Raw genomic sequence first — 21,067 nt, 5'->3', positions numbered from 1 at the left:
ATTTAGTCTCTGATTTACAGAAACTGGTTGAAGGTCATGTAGAAAGTTATCTATGAGGATTAGGTTAAAATAAATAACACTACTTTTTCTGAACGAATGATTATATCTTTTTGATCCGAAATTAATAGGGTACTGATTTGTTATCTAATATGTGGCCATATTAAAAATTGGTTATAATTACTCATAAAGGGAGTGACATTTTGAGTTTTCGTTGGAAGAGTTCTTATGCTATCTACTTGGTCGTAAACTAAAATGACTTTCTCTCATTTTGGCCACCATAATTTCTATCTTGAAAATTTTATCTTTACTTCCAAACAAATGGATATATCAGCATGCAGATTTTGCTGATAAACTTTGTATGATAGGTAGTTGGTCCTGATTAAAAATGATGCCAGTTGTCCATTAAATATGGCTGCCACGATGACTGTTGTGAAAAACTTGTTCTCACTACTCCATCCGAATGGATGATTGTCATGACATGGGATTTTGAACCAAAGACTTCTAGTGATGCGTGCTTTCTCCTAAATGAAATTGGTGCCCTTCAATTTATCCACCACTGGAGCTGATTTGAAAATCTTATTGCTGAAGAATATTAGAAATGGTTTCAGCACTCAGCAATTAAAAGGAAGAAATGGTCTTGTCTTGAACTCCAGGAAATTCACCCATTAGAGCATCAGTCCCTCCAAGGGATTTGTGTATTTGCCTAAAGTGTCTGAAATTTTTCGTGAATTTAAATCACTTTAAACTTAAAAGCTCCATATTAGAATAAGGATTGACATGTATATTTAGTAAATGCTGGTGTAACATCAGTGTTGTAATATTGTACTATCTGATCTACCAAAAGTATCACAGTGCATTTACGGACCCAGGGTACCACCTTATAAAGGGAAAGAGGGAGAGTGTACTCAGTATAAGCATGCGCCTTATCACTAATCTAAGGTGTACAAAATTTCCAAAATAATTACATAACTCTTCAGCTTTATGTCCAAAACTAACAGCCTATGGAACCCTTAACATAGCTGGGGTCAAACTGCATATGAAGTTAGTTAAATTAGTTTATTTTTCCCCTTGATTTGTGGATTTTAAGTGAATGCAAATGAGCAATTCCTTGCATCCCATATGAAATAGACCAAATCAGTTCAATAATACTGTAAATAAAGTATAGATTGGCTTTGCCTTAAGGTATATTCTTACTGTATGTATTTGCATACAAGTCGAGTCCAACTGCAAACTTCACACAGATTTGCTGGTGAATTATGTGACTGCATTTAAGCATCTTTGCAGTTTGAGTCAACTCGTGTATATATATATATATATATATATATATATATATATATATTACATTTTAAGATACTGTATCATTACTGACAATTGTTTACAAACACCTTATTAATCACATTGTGTTTTGAATTTGTTCAATAACTAATTCTTTTTGCTTTTCAAAGCCTACACATTATGTAAATTTAATTTTATGTTTGTGTACAACAGTAACATGGTTGGCATCTCTTTAATTTTATGCTAGTGTGCAACAGTAACATGATCGGCATTTCTTTACTTACAGTACCAGCAAGCAAGAAAGCGAAACTTGGTGCAAGCATTTCTGCAAGTAAATCCAAGTCTTCAGATGATTTTGATGATGACATTCCATCAGCTACACCAGAAGTCATGAAGAAGATAGTAAATGCTCGGCAAAAAAGAAATACACGACATGGGCAGCCAGATAACATACCTGGTACTCTGTTAGCAGGTATGATAACTGATACACCACTTGAGGTAAATCTGCAAATTCCAGTTGTTAATTTGGTTGGTCAGTTAGCGTGGACCTGCATCCAATGGCTGTACACCTTTCTTATTTTTGACTACCTGTCAAAAAAAAATTAGATCTCAAAAGTGATGTATGTAGCATTATCAATGTACCTAATCACATGAATGTACCCCAGGCACACAGCATAATCAAAATACCTAATCACATGAATGTACCCCAGACATGCAGCATTATCAGTGTACCTAGTCACATGAATGTGCCCCAGACATGCAGCATTATCAATGTACCTAACCACATGAATGTACCCCAGACATGCAGGTATTATATACTCCAAAAGTCACTCTTTTAAACTCTCAAATTTTTCAAAGGTTATTTGTGTCCTAAGGAGCTAAGTTGTATGAAACTATTAACTGGAATGGTTATATTGCACTAACATATATGAAATTATATTGTACTGACATGTATGAAATTATACTGTACTGTAAGTAAACACTTAATTACATTGTTGATTTGTTCATTTGGCATCAGTAGACTACGACTTTGAAAGGAAACGGGTACACCGAAGAGTTCCCTCTGGAGATTTTATAGCTGTAACAGGATATGAGGGTGAGAGAGTCTACATGAAGTTGAAGGATGAAACAACTCTTGAAAAAGAAGTGAGTATAGGAGTTTGATAGAATTTGTGTAAATAAATGTATTTTACTGATTCACTTCATTATTTGTAATCTAATTTAATCATATTCTTCCCATATCTTAGTGGCAGTACTTCCTTTTGGTGGGTATATGGGATCAAGAGTTATATAGGGGGGAAAAGTTTGATTATATTGGTGTTTTTTTTCATCACTTATCTTGTCATAACTCCTTAATCTTCACTTCATACTGGAATATAATAACAAAAGACAGTTGAACCTCAGACCTGCTGACTGTTACAGTTTTGCTGTCTGACAAAAATGACCCATAAAATACAGACTTACGGAATAAAAGCAAAAACTGCGGAAAAATGATTGTTGATGAAAAATCTGTATAATTGGTTCATTCATGTTTGATCTGTATCCGGGTTTCATATTAGAATTAGTGGAATTAGTCATGGAACCAGACTACTTTACAGCAGTACCTCAGACACTTTAAACTGCACATATTTTTCATGCCAAGCGTCTGCATCATAAAACTGTTGATTATTAAATTTTTTGTAGATGTTGTCCAGCAACCGATGCATGTTGAAGACAAAATGAAAAATAAGCCTCATAAAAAGTGTTCATAATCAGTACAGAAGAATAAAAAGGAATAATCAGATTATTCTGAATAAAAGCAGGAAGGGACAGTTACGTTTATTGGACATCACATGTCGGTTTGTGTACGTCTCGTGGCGAGAGATATGAATACGAGTAAAAATGTCCATAATTACCCAGAAAGATCTTACATCATGCCCATGTTTTTTTGTCATGATTTTTTTAATTTGGCAAATATTATAACAAGTGATACCCAGAAATGTGCCTCATGTGGAATTAACATTCTTGCTTGATAAATTGTTTTGCCTGTCATATTATCTGTCTGTCTTCCCTACCATGCACCTTATCAGATGCACTTTTATTTGATAGGCTTAAAGATTAATTACTATTTAACTATAAAATACAAGTTATATCAAATATTTTTAAAGGTTTTATACTCTCAGCAAATGAAGTTTGGAGTGTGTACTGGATTCAACTTGTATGACCAACCATCTGTTACACTTTTGTTTAGTTAATATCTTATGAACCCATTGAGGTATCTTCATAGAACATTGTATGCTTTTGTATCATAACTAGACTCTGTGTTGTAAATTTAAGCATTGTCCCCAATTTTATTGCAAATTGTGCCTGTCAATCCAAAGACCTGCCACACCTTTTAATTTGACCATAAGTCTTACAGAAATGACTGTTAAATTAAGGACTGGCTGAATAATAACCAAAATTACGTAAATAAGCTCATCGAGGTCAAATCTGGAAACTGCCCTTTTCATGTTTGATCCAGATCTGGGTTTCATTTTAAATTGAGTGGAGTTGGTCAGAGTACCAGTCTAACATCACAATAGTACCCCACACACTTTAAATTGCTCATATTTTTCATGTAAAATGCATACATGATCAAGCTGGTGCATATAACATTGTTTAGAAATGGCATCGAACAAACAACACTTTAAAGCTAAAAGGAATGAAGCCTCTTAAAAGTTTTAAACATTCAGCATAGCATTATAATAAAGAATGTTTGGATGCTTGGGAATAAAGCAGGAAAGGCAACAGTTTTGTTTATTGGACATATTGTTTTGGATTTGAGTATGTTTTATGGCAGAGAGATGAGAGATTGCATGGCCACTTGAAATTTATAAAATAAAATAAAAACCAACAAACCTAAATAAGACATCAAGTTGAGAGATCTTGTAAGAAGCATTTTAGATCCTTGGGTTTTGGAACTGCAGTTTCAGAACTGTACTGGAGGTAACGAAGGCCAATGTGTACTTGAGAAACTTTTTTGGAAGTGTCTATGTCACCATGTGCTGAAGTTTTCAAAGAATCTTCACAGCTGCTGTGTACCCATGTTGACAAGGACTATAAGCACTGTGACTAGTGAATACATCAAGTCTCAAATACTCTGAATGATCTTGCATCAGGGGTTCATTACAAATTAAAATTGGTTAATAGATAGATGGGTGAGGGGTGCAGACAGGTAATGACATTCTTTTAGGTTTGGATCCCCTAATCCTTCATCTATTACCCAATCCTCTTAGATGCTTTTGAAATGAATGCCCATGAAATGAAGGCATGTAGCAATGAACTGGTCTTAAATGCATGTTTCCACGTTGACATTAGCAGTACATTGTTAGGCATATTTAATTTGAATTGTGTGTTAAATTTTTTTTGTTCATGATTACAGATTGTGAGGGCCTGCCTGAATAGTGACATTTATTTTGTAAACAACATACTACATAGCAAATATTTGTCTATTATTGTAGGTTATGTATTAAGATAGTTATCAATTGTTAACATGTTTACTTCAGTCTGAATTCTAGATACAGCCTTGATTCAGACCTTAGAGGGTTCCAGAAATGAATTTTATTTACAGTTTGAATAATTTCCTTTAAGATGACAGTATTTTCAGAAAATAGAAATTGCATCATAGGTCAAGTGGTACGATATGTAAAGTTGTTTACATTGGAAATTATCAATTTCTATCATCCTAAGTGGAATCAGTCTTATTGATGTGCAGTTTTATTTGAGAGGATTTATTTAAATTATCTAATGAAACTGCACGGTGCTTAATATTTTTCAGTAAATCACTACTTTGGAATTATTGTGAATCCATTCAAGAACATTTTGGATTTTATCATCTTGATACATCAAGACTGTTGGGACATTAGCACATTCAATACTCCTGGCACATCAGCACATTTGGTATTGGAATTCATATGTAACAATGCATGAATTCATTCATAACTCATTACTTTTGGACTTGTGATAGAACTTTTAGGACTGTTTAGGATTTACTTCACAATACTGTATGTTCTTTTTATATTTTCATTTTGTATTCTAGGGAGAAAAAATTATTTGTTGAATTTTACAAAACATGTTGCTGTTCGTACTTTTCTGTGACTTTTTTAAGACTGTATAGTCATAACAACATGATATTTTGCTATAACTTCCTGAAAAGAGGTCTGATACTAGGAAAAATTTTGACTCCCTTACTGATGTCTTGCTAGTGTTTGCAGGTTCTGCCTTTGTCAGATTACAGTTGAGGAGTCGTGACTTTTGATGGATGAGGGGTAGCCTAATGCATAAGCATTACTGACATACATTTTTGTTTACAGTATCTGTCACTGAAGAAATCAATGAAGAGTTCTCAGCTTCTGGCAGTTCCATTTGAAGAATTAAGACAGCAGGTGGAAGATGAGGTAATCAGGACTATATTTTTTGGATGATATCAGGGAATAGAATATAAAATAAGAACATTTAAATCACAGGGGGTGAGCTTATCATTTGATACGGCCCTGAATTAATAGGAAATAATATATGAAAGGACTGAGGAGAAACAGAAGTAGGAAAGGTAAGATAGTTGAACCCAAAAGTGCTGAAAATTGTTTTGTTTCAACACAACCTGCTGACCTTCTTTGAACCAGCTGCACATACCATCACAGCCGTCCAGCAGCCATTGTGTCACAACACTCAAAGTCTTGATCCTTTTCAATTTGGTTATGGCAGGGCTGGTTTTTCTTTCTAATTGGCAGGTTCTACACACGCAGGGTGATAATGCAGCATCATTGTTGCATTGTGACATGCTGTATTCTAATGTGGAAAGCTTACAAGACAAGGATAATGAGGCAGGGAAGAACTTCGAATAGCTGCCAGATTGCAATCTGACTTTGTAACTGACTGGGTTTGTGTTCAAGTTGACAGTTGACGAAAATTACCAAATCTTGTCTTCCTTGCGACTTACCTTATAAGTAGCAAATTGTGCATATAAATTGAAGGCCTGTATTGATGACAGATAGCAAGATGAACACACTTTGTTTAGAATTCCTTCTGTGTAATTGAAGATTGCATAAATTATTGTAGTTATTATTGTTCTCATAGGATCTGATATGCCCCATGATGATTTCAGCACAAGAAATATAATTTATATGAGTTCAGCATTCATACATTGAGACGAAATGTTTTCATTTAGGACATCATCATTTGGCTGGCAAGCAACATTCACCAGCTTCTTTCTGTGTAATATAGCATGCAAATGTGAGGCTTGTAATGAAATCAAATTATTTATTTTAACTTTAATTTACATTTAAATAATACATATTGATAGATATGTAGATGAGAATAGTTTTAGAATGCAGATATAGTTAGAAGAAATCTCCTGAGTTTATTTATTAACAGTTTGCACCTATTTTAAATTGTTGACATGCATCAGAGCTCTTTGATAAGCCAATTGTTCATGATTAAAATGTAACCAATAAGTTACAGTGTGAATACGTGTTCCTTATTTGCCAAAACGTGCTTTAAATCGCAAATATTCACATCATGTCAGTGTAAGAAAATATGAGGCTGACCTTGACATTGACTATAAGATAGAAATATGGTTAGTATGTGATAGAAGCATGCAGTACATATAAACACTAAATAAAGGTGCTGATATATTTACTTTGGCTTGATTGCTGGTTATAAAACCGACAGAACATTGCATTATGAATAGAAATGCAACTTCTTTTTCCCCATCTTTCTCAGTTTTATTAACTTCCCTGTAGGCATGTATCTTGGAAACTTGAGGTTGCTGAAGCCAGATTCAAACTTGTCTTGGAAGGTAGGCAAGTGCATTTGTAAATCACAGATTAAGGTATCCTTTTGTTAAAGGGATGTTTTCCTGTTATTACCTATATTTTTTTCATGTCTTTGTGAAATTTGATCATGATGTTCTATGCATCATTCCACCCCTCCCTTTGGTAATATCAAGATGGCCTACTGGTTTCAGAGTTGGGTTGATCGTCGTAGCTAATTGTTGAAGTGTACCATAAGACATGTTAGCTTAGATGTCAGATATTACAAGAACGATACCATGACGGATATAACAAAAAGAAAATTCTCTTCTTTTGTAATTACAGAGACAGCAGCAACTAATTGCTGAATCAGAGAGAGTGACGTCTGAAGTTCATAGGTATGGCAGACTGTATTTAAATAAGTATGGACAAAATTTCATTATTCCATACATTTTCTGTTAACACTATTGGAAGCAGACAGCATTAAAAGGACTCCTTTTGTGAGATTATTAACTGTCTTCCATTTCTAAGTTCAATTTGTCATCTCACGAAGGCAGTGATTGGGCTTTAATTCCTGAGACGTAGTATGGTTACATAATTTAACCTATGTGGTATACACAAAGTAGGTCGGTGATTTACTTTCCATGGTTTGTTCAGCATAGCTTAAAAATACTAATTCTTGGTCTAGAAGATGCAGCTTGTAAGCTACTAACATCTCAAAATTGGCTATGAGGTGTATCGGTGAATCTATAATTGATGGAGGCAAGTAATAATATTTTAGAGGAACCAGTTCATGAATGTTACATATTTCTTGATTTTCAGAAAAGGCCAATTTGCAAAAAACCTCAATTACTTTGTTTCCTTACTCATTCAATTTCATCCACTTGGTAAATTCTCTTTGGATACTTTCAGAAGTTCAGCTTGTGTCAGTATTAGGATATTTGCTTGAAAAGAAAGGTTGGATATATTTATTTGTTGTTAAACAGATAATGCCTTTATTAAATAATGTGGGTGTAAACAAGATAAGTGAAGTTCATTTTTTAGGAGAAAAAGCTTATTTTCTCAAGTTATGAAGAAGGAACAGTAGAGTTATGGTCGTATTTCTTTTGTCAGACAATTGGATACAGGCTTGGATTTTGTGGAGGGAGATGAAAGGGAGATGGAAACTGAAGGTCTCAAAGGGACAGGACCCCCTGCATCAGCAGATGACTATGAGGAGCAGAGATCCCTCTGGGTGGAGAAATATACCCCAAGGAGATACACTGATTTGCTCAGTGAAGAGGTAATTCACAGAAATGTTTTTAATTTGTGTACAAATTTTGACAATTTAGTCTACATGCTTTTGAGGTGCTAACAGTTATTTTAAAAAAATCATCAATGGCAGTAGAGCATAGTTATTCATTTTAATATAAAGTACATATCTGTATTGTTCCCTGCAGATGATTTGTCACTGGTGTCTGCTGGTGTAGTGTACAGGTACAATCAGTTACATATGAGACTATATGTATTAACACCAGAACTTGCAGATATGCATAATTTAGGTTTCACTTCAGGGATGAGCAATTTTGCAAAGGTTTAGCAAATTTATAAAGAGGGTGTTTGTTGGTTTTTATACACTGGTAATCAAAGTTATTAAAAAGGAATGTTAGGGAAAGTGTAAATAACCTAGATTAAAATTCTGAATGATAGTGGCTTGATTTGGATTTGAGAGTACAAAGATTTGACCTTGCTTCTGATATTTATCTGTCAGTAAATTGCTAGCTCTACATGCCCATTTTCAGATTTCGCCTTTTCATTTTACAATTTTAGCTGATATGTATTGTGCTTTGCACATTTTGGTGAGCTAACTTGTCTTTCCTTGTGTCCTGCCAATAATCTACTGGATTTGTCTGCAGTTTAGGGATATGTATGTGTGTGTGTGTATATATATATATATATATATATATATATATATATATATATATATATATATTACAAGATGAAATTGTTCGATCTTCATTGGTCATGAGCCAAGAAAAAAACTGCAGTCAAGAATCTTTGAACTCCTGTTTTCTTATTTTTATTGTATTCCCTGTCATGGTCAAGATTAGTTTTTTTGCCCATTTTGTTGACATTTCAAAAGGTTTTTAAGTTTGGTCTTTGATTTATATTTAAAAAAAGATCCATCGTTTGGAAAATTCATCATAGTCATAGCTGCACATCATAATTTCAAGGAGTCCAGTGATTGGTTCAAAACAATAGATTCTTTAGAGAAGCCTTATCCTCCAGCCAGTGAAATTCGCTCTGATATAACCATCAAAATATACCGTCTTAACTAGTACTATCTGATTCAGTTGGTTTTATCCATTGAAGCTATGGCTTTTATCAGTCTTAATTTATTTCTGCATACACTGAGTGAATATACAACACACCTGTATGGTACTCGCTGATAAGTATGAATGGCTTTTTTAAGTAAACATCACTCAGACAAAATGGGAACTACTGCCTACAATTTACTTATTCACGGAAAGGTAACCCTGCAAAGGTTGCTCATCAATAAAAACAAATTTCCGACTCTGACAATATGGACAATGGATTTCTGCACCCCTGAGAATAGAACACCATAACACGCTGACCTAATGATTTACTGTATTCCTACCCCTGGTTGAGTCAGGAGGTGGGACCATAGGGTTAATATATTAGACACCTTATCTATTTTATTATTCTTGCCCTTGGTTAAGTCTGGAGGTGGGATCATAGGATCCTTATATTAGACACCATGGTGACAGTTATGTTGTCTCTTTTGTTTTAAATAACTTTTGTCATGTCACTAGGTCTTAAAATAAGTAACAAAAAGGAAATGAAGCCAAGGATTTCAGTAAAATTCAACAAATAATTTATTTCTCTAAGTTACAAAGTGAATATTTGAAGTTAAAAAGGATGAGTAAATATTAGGTAAACAAACTGTCTGTATATCTCTTTATCTTAATAAGGTAAACTGTTATTCATCTCTTTATGCTTATTAGGTAAACAGACTGTTTAATAGTACTTTATGTTAATTAGGTAAATGGACTGTTTAATAGTACTTTATGTTAATTAGGTAAACAGACTGTTTAATAGTACTTTATGTTAATTAGGTAAATGGACTGTTTAATAGTACTTTATGTTAATTAGGTAAACGGACTGTTTAATAGTACTTTATGTTAATTAGGTGTATCACTATGGTTGAGACATGACTGTATCTTCTACCACGTTTAAAAAAATGTACATTTTCATTACAGCATAGAATGATCTTGTTCAGTAAGTGTTTATTAACAAAAACATGATTCTTAGGCATTTCTCAGGTGTTGGTCAGACTGAATTCAAATATAGGGTGAAGTGGTGGGTAAATAAGGAACAGTGAGCATAGATAAGTCATAATTTTGAATGTTTAAAACAATACTGTACAGCAGCATTTTATTTAACATTTTGAGCCATTTAATTTATATATAAAATCAATTATATACGACTATTTTTCCAGAAGACAGTAACCTTGAAAATAGGTTACATAGAAAAAACAAATATCACTCATCCTTTCATGCTTGTATTAGATGAACTGTGAATTATTCTTGTTTACCAGCAACCAGTCAGTATACCTCCATATTGTGACTACCTCCATACAGCAACCAGTCAGTATACCTCCATAGAGATATAATTTGCTTGTGACTACAAAATACATGGAATTTCACTCACATCAAGCTTCATGTGTCAGAGTTTAACTATTCCATGTTGTTTTATGAAAAGATGACATATTTTTATTGTACTAAGTATTCAGTGACCAAAATGGGGGTCGAAGGCCATGAGTTTGAGAAAAGCGAAGTTTACTTTGTTTTCTCTATGTATTTAGGTGATATGAAAGATAATTGGGCAACTGTTTCACCTGAATTGTTCTCTAGCTTGGATCTTGAACAACTACTGGTCAGGCAGTTATGATATATACATATTGATTAACTTTTCATTAATATGAAAAAGAAACGTGCAATTTTTATGTATTAAAACTAATTTACGACTCCTTCAGAACATCAACCGTGCCCTTCTTCATTGGTTGAGGTTGTGGGACTATGTGGTCTTCGGTAAGGAGATCAGCTTGAAGACCAAAGAAAAGAAGGCAGTCAAAGAAAACAAGAAGAAAAAATTCCAACCCCAGATCCTGGAAGAACTTGATAAATTAAAGAGACCATTACAGAAGGTTATATATTTTATTGTTCAATGCCTCATGTTTATTTTTTTTGTGTGGAAATCTTTATTTTCCTATTTTTTACATTTCTTTTTATTTAAATTTTCAGAACCTTACTTTCTATCACCAGAATTATGCTAATTTTCTTCAGTTTAATTTTTTATATTTTATTACAGTCTGCAACATGACATCATTGATTGATAATAATGATATTCAGCTTCTGATGTTGTCTGTCACACTTTGTTCTATCAATCTTTGGAACTTTAGGACATTATGATGAAAATTCAGTACATTTTACTATTGATAGATGTGTTATATCATAAGGAGAGTGTTGAATTTGTGTTTTGACTCTACTTTCAGATTGCCATGCTGTCTGGCCCACCTGGGTTGGGTAAGACAACTCTAGCTCACATTGTGGCTGCACATGCAGGTTATAATGTGGTGGAAATGAATGCAAGGTAAATAGACTGAACTTTTACAGACCTGCCAACCCTTATGATTTTGCCATAAGTCTTATGAAAATTACCCTTAAAATACGGGCTTAAGCATACTATCAAAAACTATGGAAAATTGATTGTTGCCAAAAAATCTTGATAATTGGTTCATCCGTGTTTTATTTGGATCCGGGTTTCATCTTAGAATTAGCGAAATTAGTCAGGGAACCAGACTAACTTTACAGATGCACCCCAGACGCTTTAAACTGCACCTGTTTGTTCATGGAAGCATTTGCCTGATCAAACTGTTGATTATAGAATTTTTAAAAATGGTGTCCAGAAAGCGATGCATGTTTAAGACAAAAGGGAAAATAAGCTTCTAGAAAAGTGTTAATAATCAACACAGAAGAATAAAAAGGAGTATTCCGATTCTTGTGAATAAAAGCTGGAAAGGACACAATTACGTTTATTGGACATCACGTGCCAATTTGAATATGACTTGTGGCAGGAGATATGATTGCCGTTGTCATGTGAAATAGAAAAGAATTTCCAAGAATTATGTCAAGTTGACAAACATTTCAGTTGAACATAATATTTATCGTCGATGCATCAAACTTTTAATTACGTTTTCCAGCTTTACAATAGCAGTTATTGATATTTTGTTACACTTTACTGAAAACTGGTCAATCTTGCAGAAAAAAAATAAACTGCCTTACTGAGATGGACTCGTCAGGGTTGGCAGGTCTGCTTTTAACTTGCTTTTACTACCAATGTTTGTTTCCAGGGTTCCCATGCTACCGGAAAATCGGGAAAAAGTCATGAGAAATGATTTTTTCGCGACCATTAAAAGTCCTTGAATTTTGAAAATACAGTCGAACCCACTTATCTCGACCTCGGTTAACTCGCCAACCCTATTAAGTCGACGTTTTTGAAGTGGAACCGCCAAATTCTCTCTTTGTCTTAGCATTTTCTCATCAGTTATGTCGATTCTTTTATGTCGCCGAACCCTAATATCTCGAGCACAAAAGAAGGCCAAATTTGCCACTTAACGTTGGTTATCTCGATCCCCATGACCAATCGCTTTGTTTGTATCGACAACCCCATCTTAGCAGTGCATTGTTACATCATAATCTGCTTATGCTGACATCTGGGCCGAGTACTGTATGCTGTGACAGTCAATCATGCTACCGTACTATACCTACAACTGGCAGACTTCTGAAGACGCGTATAGAACAGATAAAAGTTACGGTTACAGAGACTTAAACTCCTCAAGAAGAAATAGCAAACAAAAATAAACAAGTTTTGCATAATTAAAAATAATTATTTATTTCTCAAAATACAGGGGTGAAAGAATCCCTATATTGGGTGTTAACTTATGCTACAGTAATATATACGGTCCAATATTGCCAGGTGTTGACTCTTGTAAGTTTCTTTCGTGGGAATGGAGATCCTATTTTGCAAGAACACGGTCTTTTGATAGTAACCGCGTGTACGATACCTTTCAGAGCTGTGTCAGAGTGAAATGACTCGCGAATTTAAGTTTGACACTGGTTAGCTTTTTGTAAAAACAAACTACACCCTGCACGTTTTTTGTGATTTTGTGAGTGATCTTTGTGTTTACAATGTTGGAGAATATAATAAAGGTTTGTATCTAGAATCGACGGTGGTTTGTATTGTATACTGGTAAATCTCTGCTGTTAGTTGGTGCACATATGCCTTTTGTTGTTAGCAAACATGTATATACATTTTTATAGCATGCCGATCGCTTCATCAAACAAATCGCGGCAACGCTGTTGTGTAAAAAAACCTCCAAAAACACGTGCATGTACATTCTCATTTATTAACGCACATCATGTACATAAAGAAATTTCAAGCACATGTTAATATATTGCCGCCATATTGGTTTTCGTTTATCTCGATCATCGGTTATCTCGACGCTTTTTGGCAAACCCCTAGGCCGGCGACATAACCGGGTTCAACTGTATTGATGAAAATCAGGAAAAACCCAGGAATTTTCTGCCAACACTATATGCCCAAAACAATTATGTAATTGAGTTTTAACTGAACTGACCCTGAGTTAAATTTATTGAGTTCTGACCAGAATAGATGGTTTGGGTGCTTACCCTAAACAAATTTGTTGAGTTAATCCAAATGTTCAGTGTATTAGATTTGTCTAGTAGATTTTTTCCACAGATGGCTTGAATATCCATATTCTTTTTTTCCTTACAAGGAAGGTATGAAAACCAGTCTAGCTTCAGAAGAGGCCAATATGGTGGCGGCAAAGCATAGACCTGTGTCATTTCTTTTAATACAAAGGTCACTTTATATCGATGACAGTTTATACAGCAGTGACTTTATACTGAGGTATGTTCCAACAACGATGTTTTTTGTCTAATGGCACTTTTCAGTACACAAGAGGCAGGGGTGCAGAAATCCATTGTCAGTATTGTCCAGGTCAGAATTTATTCTTACGGACTATCAACTTTTACAGTTGTGACTGTAACATGTAAGGGCAGTAAATCCTTTGATTTGAATTAATGTTTCTCAACAGCCAGTAATTAAAACGTAGTGAACTGAATTAAGTAGCAGTAGTAGAACAACAGAACCCATCCCATTTATGGACATCCTTGATAAAATATATTGAGGGGTGAGTTTATACTGAATGACTGTGGTGAGGTACCAATGAATCACATTATGTAACACAAGGATTAGGTAGGTCTACATTGATTGCAGGGTCAGCAATGTAGAATAGGTCTGATTCACTCCGGCATCTCATTAAAAGTGACATTGGTTAGCATGTTGGACTCGTGGGTGAAAGGGTACAGGTTTGAATCCAACCATTGAATCTGTCTTGGCAAGGCACTTTAACCCAGTTGTGTTGGCATTAAGAAAAACCTTAGTGCTGTGCTGTAAAACACCAAACATTATCACACTACTGTGTTATTTGTGCTAATATACCCATAGCCTGCTGTAAAACACCAAACATTATCACACTACTGTGTTATTTATCCTAATACACCCATAGCATAATTTTTATATAGGTAACACTTATTTTCATTAATATACCCATATCATAATTTTCTTATATGTATCATGGGTAATAAAAACCCATGAGATCATAAATTACATCCCGTATGGTAATTTACTAATATAAATTTCAGGTATAGGATTATGAAAAAGGTATTATTTTGAACTCAAAGGTGAAGCGTTTAGGATTCACATTCTAGTACAGCTTAGTATTGTTATTCTTACCTTGTCATATGCATTGTGATACGCATTCTACTTTCCAATGAAAACCATTACAGTCCATCATTGGATTAATCCAAAAGTTGAATAAATAAATAATAGACAAAGACACTCTTCTGGCTTGTGAGTGTAAAAATATTATGGGTATGGGAGTGTAGAATATGACAAATATGAGACTCTAGAATATGACACGTTTGGGAGTGTAGAATATACCAGGTGTGGAAGTGTAGAATATGATAGGTGTGGTAGTGTAGAATATGACAGGTATGGGAGTATAGAATATGACAGACATGGGAGTGTAGAATATGATAGGTGTGGTGGTATAAAATATGTATGGGAGTGTAGAATATGACAGGTACAGGAGTGTAGAATATGACAGGTATGGGAGTGTAGAATATGACAGGCATGGGAGTGTAAAATATGACAGGTGTAGGAATGTAGAATATGACAGGTTTGAGAGTGTAGAATATGACAGGTGTGGGAGTGTAGAATATGACAGGTGTGGGAGAGTAGAATATGATGGGTATGCCCTCCTGCATGTGATAAGAGGTGAGGCGTAATCATTACACCTTTTTTTTACCAAATTACATTTTATGCTTGCTTATGGATTATGCTTTACTTGGTACATTAAATAATAAAAATAAACCAGTAAGAGTTGTTTTTGTCATTTTTATTATCATCTCTTTAATTCCACTCATGTAAATTTGAGAATATTTTCAACAAGATGACTGCTACATAAGAATGCAGTAAGAGTACTTTCCTTGTTTGCTAATTTTAACAACTGTATATCACCTTTTTCCAAGGAAACAGATGGGTTTCTTTAAAGTTAACTTTCCCTCACAGATTCATTAAATTGGTTAGCTGGTTAGGTAGTGGACCAGTCTGTACGTTTTAAGAAAATTGTGCCAGATGTTGAGTGAAATGCTTTATGGTGTGAGTTGTGAATGTTATATGATGAAAAATGTGAGAGCAGATGGATCTTTTCACATTTTAAAACATGTCAGGTCAGTAAAAAGGACAAATCAACGCCACTTTACAAACGTTAAAAGAATATTATGAGAATAATGTAATAAAGAACTTTGAGAACATGATCACACTTAGGGCAGAATTCCAGTTCCTCATCATTAAGTGATAATTACACAGGTTAACTACTTGAAGCAAGCGTTGAATATAAATAGTTTTTCAGTAATTTTGTGTTTGCATTCTGGTTCTAATCCATTTGGATTTATCCCTTTATGCCAAGAATTTTGTGTTTGAATTCTGGTTCTAATCCATATGGATTTATCCCTTTATGCCAAGAATTTTTACTGCAGGACCAGGTTAGTAGCAAAAATAAAAGAATCTTCTCATGAATACTGTTGTTTTGGCATGTAATATATAGATTTCACTTTTTATGCCAACATTACGCTTTTGTGCCACTTATAATAACAATAGTTACACTTATACCTCTCAGAGGGTGGGCATGTATTCAGCTTAATGGTAAGCATGCAAGACTGTTGTACAGAAGGGTGCAGGATTGAATCCTACCATTGGATCAGCCATGTTTGGTTACTGTGGTGCATCCTGTGGTACATGTGTTACTGTGCTGTAAGATTCTAAACTAAACCATATAATGGAGACTGATGTAAAAAAACAAAAATATGCAAGTACATCAGAAATGTACTGGTACATGAGACAAGGATTAATAAATATTGACATAACACTCTACAATTCAGTTGAATTATTCACTGGTAATAATCCTAAACATTTGGATGGAAAACAATCATCTGCTGATGATAATCCTTAACATTCATAGGAATACAGAACTATTCATTATCATGATTACCAGGCATATATTATCAAAATACTGTCAGTCGTACAAGTAGGAAATCAATAAAAACAGCCGGCTAGACAAGTAGGCAAGCATTAATTCTTTAGCAAAACAAGTTAACAAGCAGTAATCCAGTCAGATGGACAAGTAGATGAGCAGTTATTAAGTAAGCTAGACAAGTAGGCAAGCAGTAATTAAGTCAAACAAGTATGCATGCAGTAATTCAGTGAGCTATACAAGTAGGCAAGCAGTAACTAAGTTGTTTGCAGTAATTCAGTGAGCTTTACATTGAGTAGGCAAGCAGTAACTAAGTCCTTTGCAGTAATTCAGTTAGCTATACAAGTAGGTAAGCAGTAACTAAGTCAAACAAGTAAGCATGCAGTAATTCAGTGAGCTAGACAAGTAGGCAAGCAGTAACTAAGTTGTTTGCAGTAATTCAGTTAGCTATACAAGTAGGCAAGCAGTAACTAAGTCAAACAAGTATGTATACGGTAATTCAGTGAGCTATACAAGTAGGCAAGCAGTAACTAAGCCAAACAAGTATGCATGCAGTAATTCAGTTAGCTATACAAGTAGGCAAGCAGTAACTAAGCCAAACAAGTATGTATACAGTAATTCAGTTAGCTATACAAGTAGGCAAGCAGTAACTAAGCCAAACAAGTATGCATGCAGTAATTCAGTTAGCTATACAAGTAGGCAAGCAGTAACTAAGCCAAACAAGTATGCATGCAGTAATTCAGTGAGCTAGACAAGTAGGCAGTTAATCAGTAAGCCAAACAAGTATGCAAGCAGTAATTTAGTAAGCTAGACAATTAGGCAAGCGATATTTCAGTAATAATAATAATAATGCTTTATTTATAGAGGGTGACTCATTAGTCAAGGATTATTCTCCCTTGAGGCCCTCTTAAGGAGAGTATAACAATGCACATTATATGAAGATAGCAATAATTACTGTTTATTTTAACATGTTTAGTATTAAAATACTAAATTACATTATCTATTAGAAACACATACATGCTCATGATATCTCTTCTTAAATACTCTAATATTTTCAGCAGAATTTACATGTAGTGGAAGCTTTTTCCACAGAACTGTACCATAGTTTTGGAAGTTCTTTTTACATTGCTTTGTTCTTGGTTTTGGTGCTAGGGTTCCATGTGATATTGATCTCAACTGGTATTGTGCTCAAAAAGGCCTGAATAAGTCCTGAAGATACTCTGGTGCAGTTCCATGTAGACATTTATATAAAAGAACTGCCTTGTGAAAATCTATCCTGTCATATATTGTGAACCATTTGAGTTCTGTAAATAATGCTTTTGAGGGATGATTAATAGATGCATCTAAAGTTATGCATGCTGCTCCTTTCTGAAGTTTATAAATCCTGTCTAGCTCAGATTTAGCACGGTTTCCCCATACATTTGAACAATAATCCATAGTTGGAAGAATATGTGACTTGTATAGATTGCGAGTTTCCATAGGTAAATATTTCGTGATTCTGCTGAGAGGGCAATTTTGGATGACAGTCTTTTACAAAGCTTATCAATATGGTCATTCCATAATAAATTATTATCTATGGACACACCTACAGGACTCACGGTACTAATTCAGTTCCCATAGTAAACCTATGCAAACACCATGATATTAAAAAATTCAGTAACTAAAATTTTTGAGTACTCATGATCAAACCTATATTTATTAGTACAGATGAAACCTGGATGTCAGCTTCTGTGTAGAGGAAAGGATATTAGCCACAGCATTTTCTGGACCTGCATGTATTTGAAACATGTGCTTTCAATTCCGCACCAGAGTCAGGTGCTAATGTTAGTAATGAGTGTTCCAAACTCAAGACTGTTAAAGGGCGGAAATTCCATTAATAAAACAATGTCTCTATTTTTTTTTACTTACAACTAGGATAAGCTCTCAAAAGATTCTTTTTCTTAAAACATAACTTACATTATTAACCAATCCTAGTCAGCCAAACCCATATACACTCTATTTTATGTTCACCCATTTCCAGACTGGTTACCATTTTTCCATATCATTCATACCGTGTGTCCTATATCCACTCTTGATTTTCTTGACAGCCCTAGGAATAGTAGTTCAATACATAAGTAAGCAATGTGCAAAAAAATGGTACTAACAGCTGCCTTGCTTTGTGTTCAGCATTAAGAGGTTAGTGTTAGGACTGGTTGGCCTGGTGTCAGGATAATGTGACTGGGTGGGACATCATGCTACATGTCTGCAGCATGATGCCCCAGTGCTAGACATCACTATAAACTGCCACACTGCAGACAACATAGCGATATGACTGAAAAATTGTTAAAGCTACGTTAAAAATAAAAATCACATCACATCACATTTCACATAGTAAACCTATGCAAACACCATGATATTAAAAATTCAATAACTTAAATGTTCGGAGTGATAATGATCAAACCTATATTTATCAGTATAGATAAAAACCTGGATGTCAACTTCTGTGCTGAGGAAACGATATGAGCCACAGCATTTTCAGGATCTGCATGTGTTTGAAACATGTGCTTTTAATTCCACACCAAAGTCAGGTGCTAAGTTTAGTAATGAGTGTTTCAAACTCAAGATTGTTAAAGGACGGAAATTCCATCAATAAAACAATGTCTATATTTTTTTCACTTACAACTAGGATAAGCTCTCAAAAGATTCTTTTTCCTAAAACATAACTTACATTATTAACCAGTCCTGGCCAGCCAAACCCATATATACTCTATTTTATGTTCACCCATTTCCAGGTTGATTCCCATTTTTCCATATCTTTAGTACCGTGTCCCCTACAAGCTTTTCATGTTTGACATTTTCTAACAGATGATTATCTATTGCAAGAGATAGTTCTGGGTTCCCTGACTTGATCAGCTTTTGTGATGTCCCCAAAATCATACATTTTGTTTTACCTTCATTAATTACCATCCTATTTTGTTGTGCCCAGTTTTGGACTCTAATAAGGTCTGAGTTTAATCTCATTTGGATAACTTCATTATCAGAACTAGATGTATACAAGGTTGCATCATCTACAAACAAATCTGTATTTGTGGATTCATTATTTAATGGTAAATCATTGATATAGATAAGGAAGAGAAGAGGGCCTAAAACGGAGCCTTGAGGGACCCTTATCTAGACAAGTAGGCATGATGTAATTCATCATTTGAGTAATGAATAAATTATATGAGTATTTCCAAAGCTTTCTGTCAAAATGTGTAGAGAACATGAGATTGTATTTTCAAGTAAATCAAAAAGTTGTTTTAATTTGTCATATTGATCTGATAGTTAAATGAAAGTCACATAAGTCAATTAAGCTCATTTTAAAAGAAAACCCTGCTAGAGCGCTGTTGTTGATTATTGTAGATTTCTAAAGTTGATAGATTAGTGTTCCAGGTTAAAATACACATGCAACTAAACATGTCCATCTTGACCTTCATTCATCTGTTGCTTTCATGACTTGGCCCCAACCAGGCATGAGTAAAACAAAAACTGTTCAGATTCCACATTAAATTATGATATTTGGAAAAAGCACTTGGCAAAAAAACAGAAATCTTAAACCAGCCATTTTTATTTAAGAAAAAAAGCAAAACAGTGTCACTTAGAACAGTGATGTTCCTTCACTATGTATAGGGAAATTTCTGTATTGCTCTGCTTTCATAATATTACAACTTTGTCACAAATTTAAACATTTTAGTCATGCAAAAATGAATAAAATAATAGGAAATTAGATAATTGCAAAACTTAAACCTGGATATTTTACAAAATAATAAATGTGCAAACATTTAACAGTGTGCAATGTCAACAAATGAGGCACATTTAATCCTGTTATTAAGAACATTTAAGGGTCCTTGTTGTTTTCTCCCCATACAGATGCATGTCCTGTTTGTTTTATTTTAGCTTACCTGGTTGTAAGGCCAAACAAGCATGGTATGGCCATGTGTCCATCATGCAACGGGATTTGTCCTTCTGTCTGTCAACATTTGCTTGTTGCCACTCTAGAATCAATATTTCTGATTCAGATTCAATCAAATGTAGAATGTTGTTTTATATCATTAAATCTCGTACGAGTTCAGTAAATGTACAAGATCCATGCATATTAATGAGGTGATCTTGCATCAAATTGATTAACATTGTTACCTCTCTGGAAGTTGTATTTCTAATCCAATTTTGATAAACTAGGAATATACACCACTCTCTCGATAACTCGTGCCCTGATAACTAGCGAACCCATTTATAATGCAGGGTCAGGCATGGCTCTCATTTTTTAAACCAGAAAATACCCTAAAAATTGATCCCTATTTGTTGAACTTAAGAAAATCGTGAT

General features: G+C 34.3%; 1 protein-coding gene across 2 annotated transcripts in view; it reads left to right on the top strand.

The window, feature by feature from the left end:
• The window catches only part of LOC149802535 (chromosome transmission fidelity protein 18 homolog), a 121,933-nt gene that overhangs the window by 22,513 nt on the left and 78,353 nt on the right, over positions 1 to 21,067 (top strand). The window contains exons 3-9 of one of the 2 annotated variants that reach the window (XM_089951778.1): positions 1,562 to 1,747; positions 2,297 to 2,421; positions 5,607 to 5,690; positions 7,389 to 7,441; positions 8,157 to 8,325; positions 11,080 to 11,250; positions 11,599 to 11,696. In XM_089951778.1, coding sequence (XP_089807904.1) covers positions 1,562 to 1,747; positions 2,297 to 2,421; positions 5,607 to 5,690; positions 7,389 to 7,441; positions 8,157 to 8,325; positions 11,080 to 11,250; positions 11,599 to 11,696 — 886 coding nt within the window. Of the gene's footprint in view, positions 1 to 1,561; positions 1,748 to 2,293; positions 2,422 to 5,606; positions 5,691 to 7,388; positions 7,442 to 8,156; positions 8,326 to 11,079; positions 11,251 to 11,598; positions 11,697 to 21,067 lie in introns of both variants that reach the window. The other variant, XM_089951777.1, reaches the window with a different exon arrangement.

The sequence above is a fragment of the Sinohyriopsis cumingii genome, chromosome 3 (genome assembly GCF_028554795.1).
Source record: "Sinohyriopsis cumingii isolate HCF-2022 chromosome 3, ASM2855479v2, whole genome shotgun sequence".
Classification (NCBI taxonomy): Eukaryota; Metazoa; Mollusca; class Bivalvia; order Unionida; family Unionidae; genus Sinohyriopsis; species Sinohyriopsis cumingii.
This window is presented reverse-complemented; position numbering and strand designations above follow the sequence as displayed.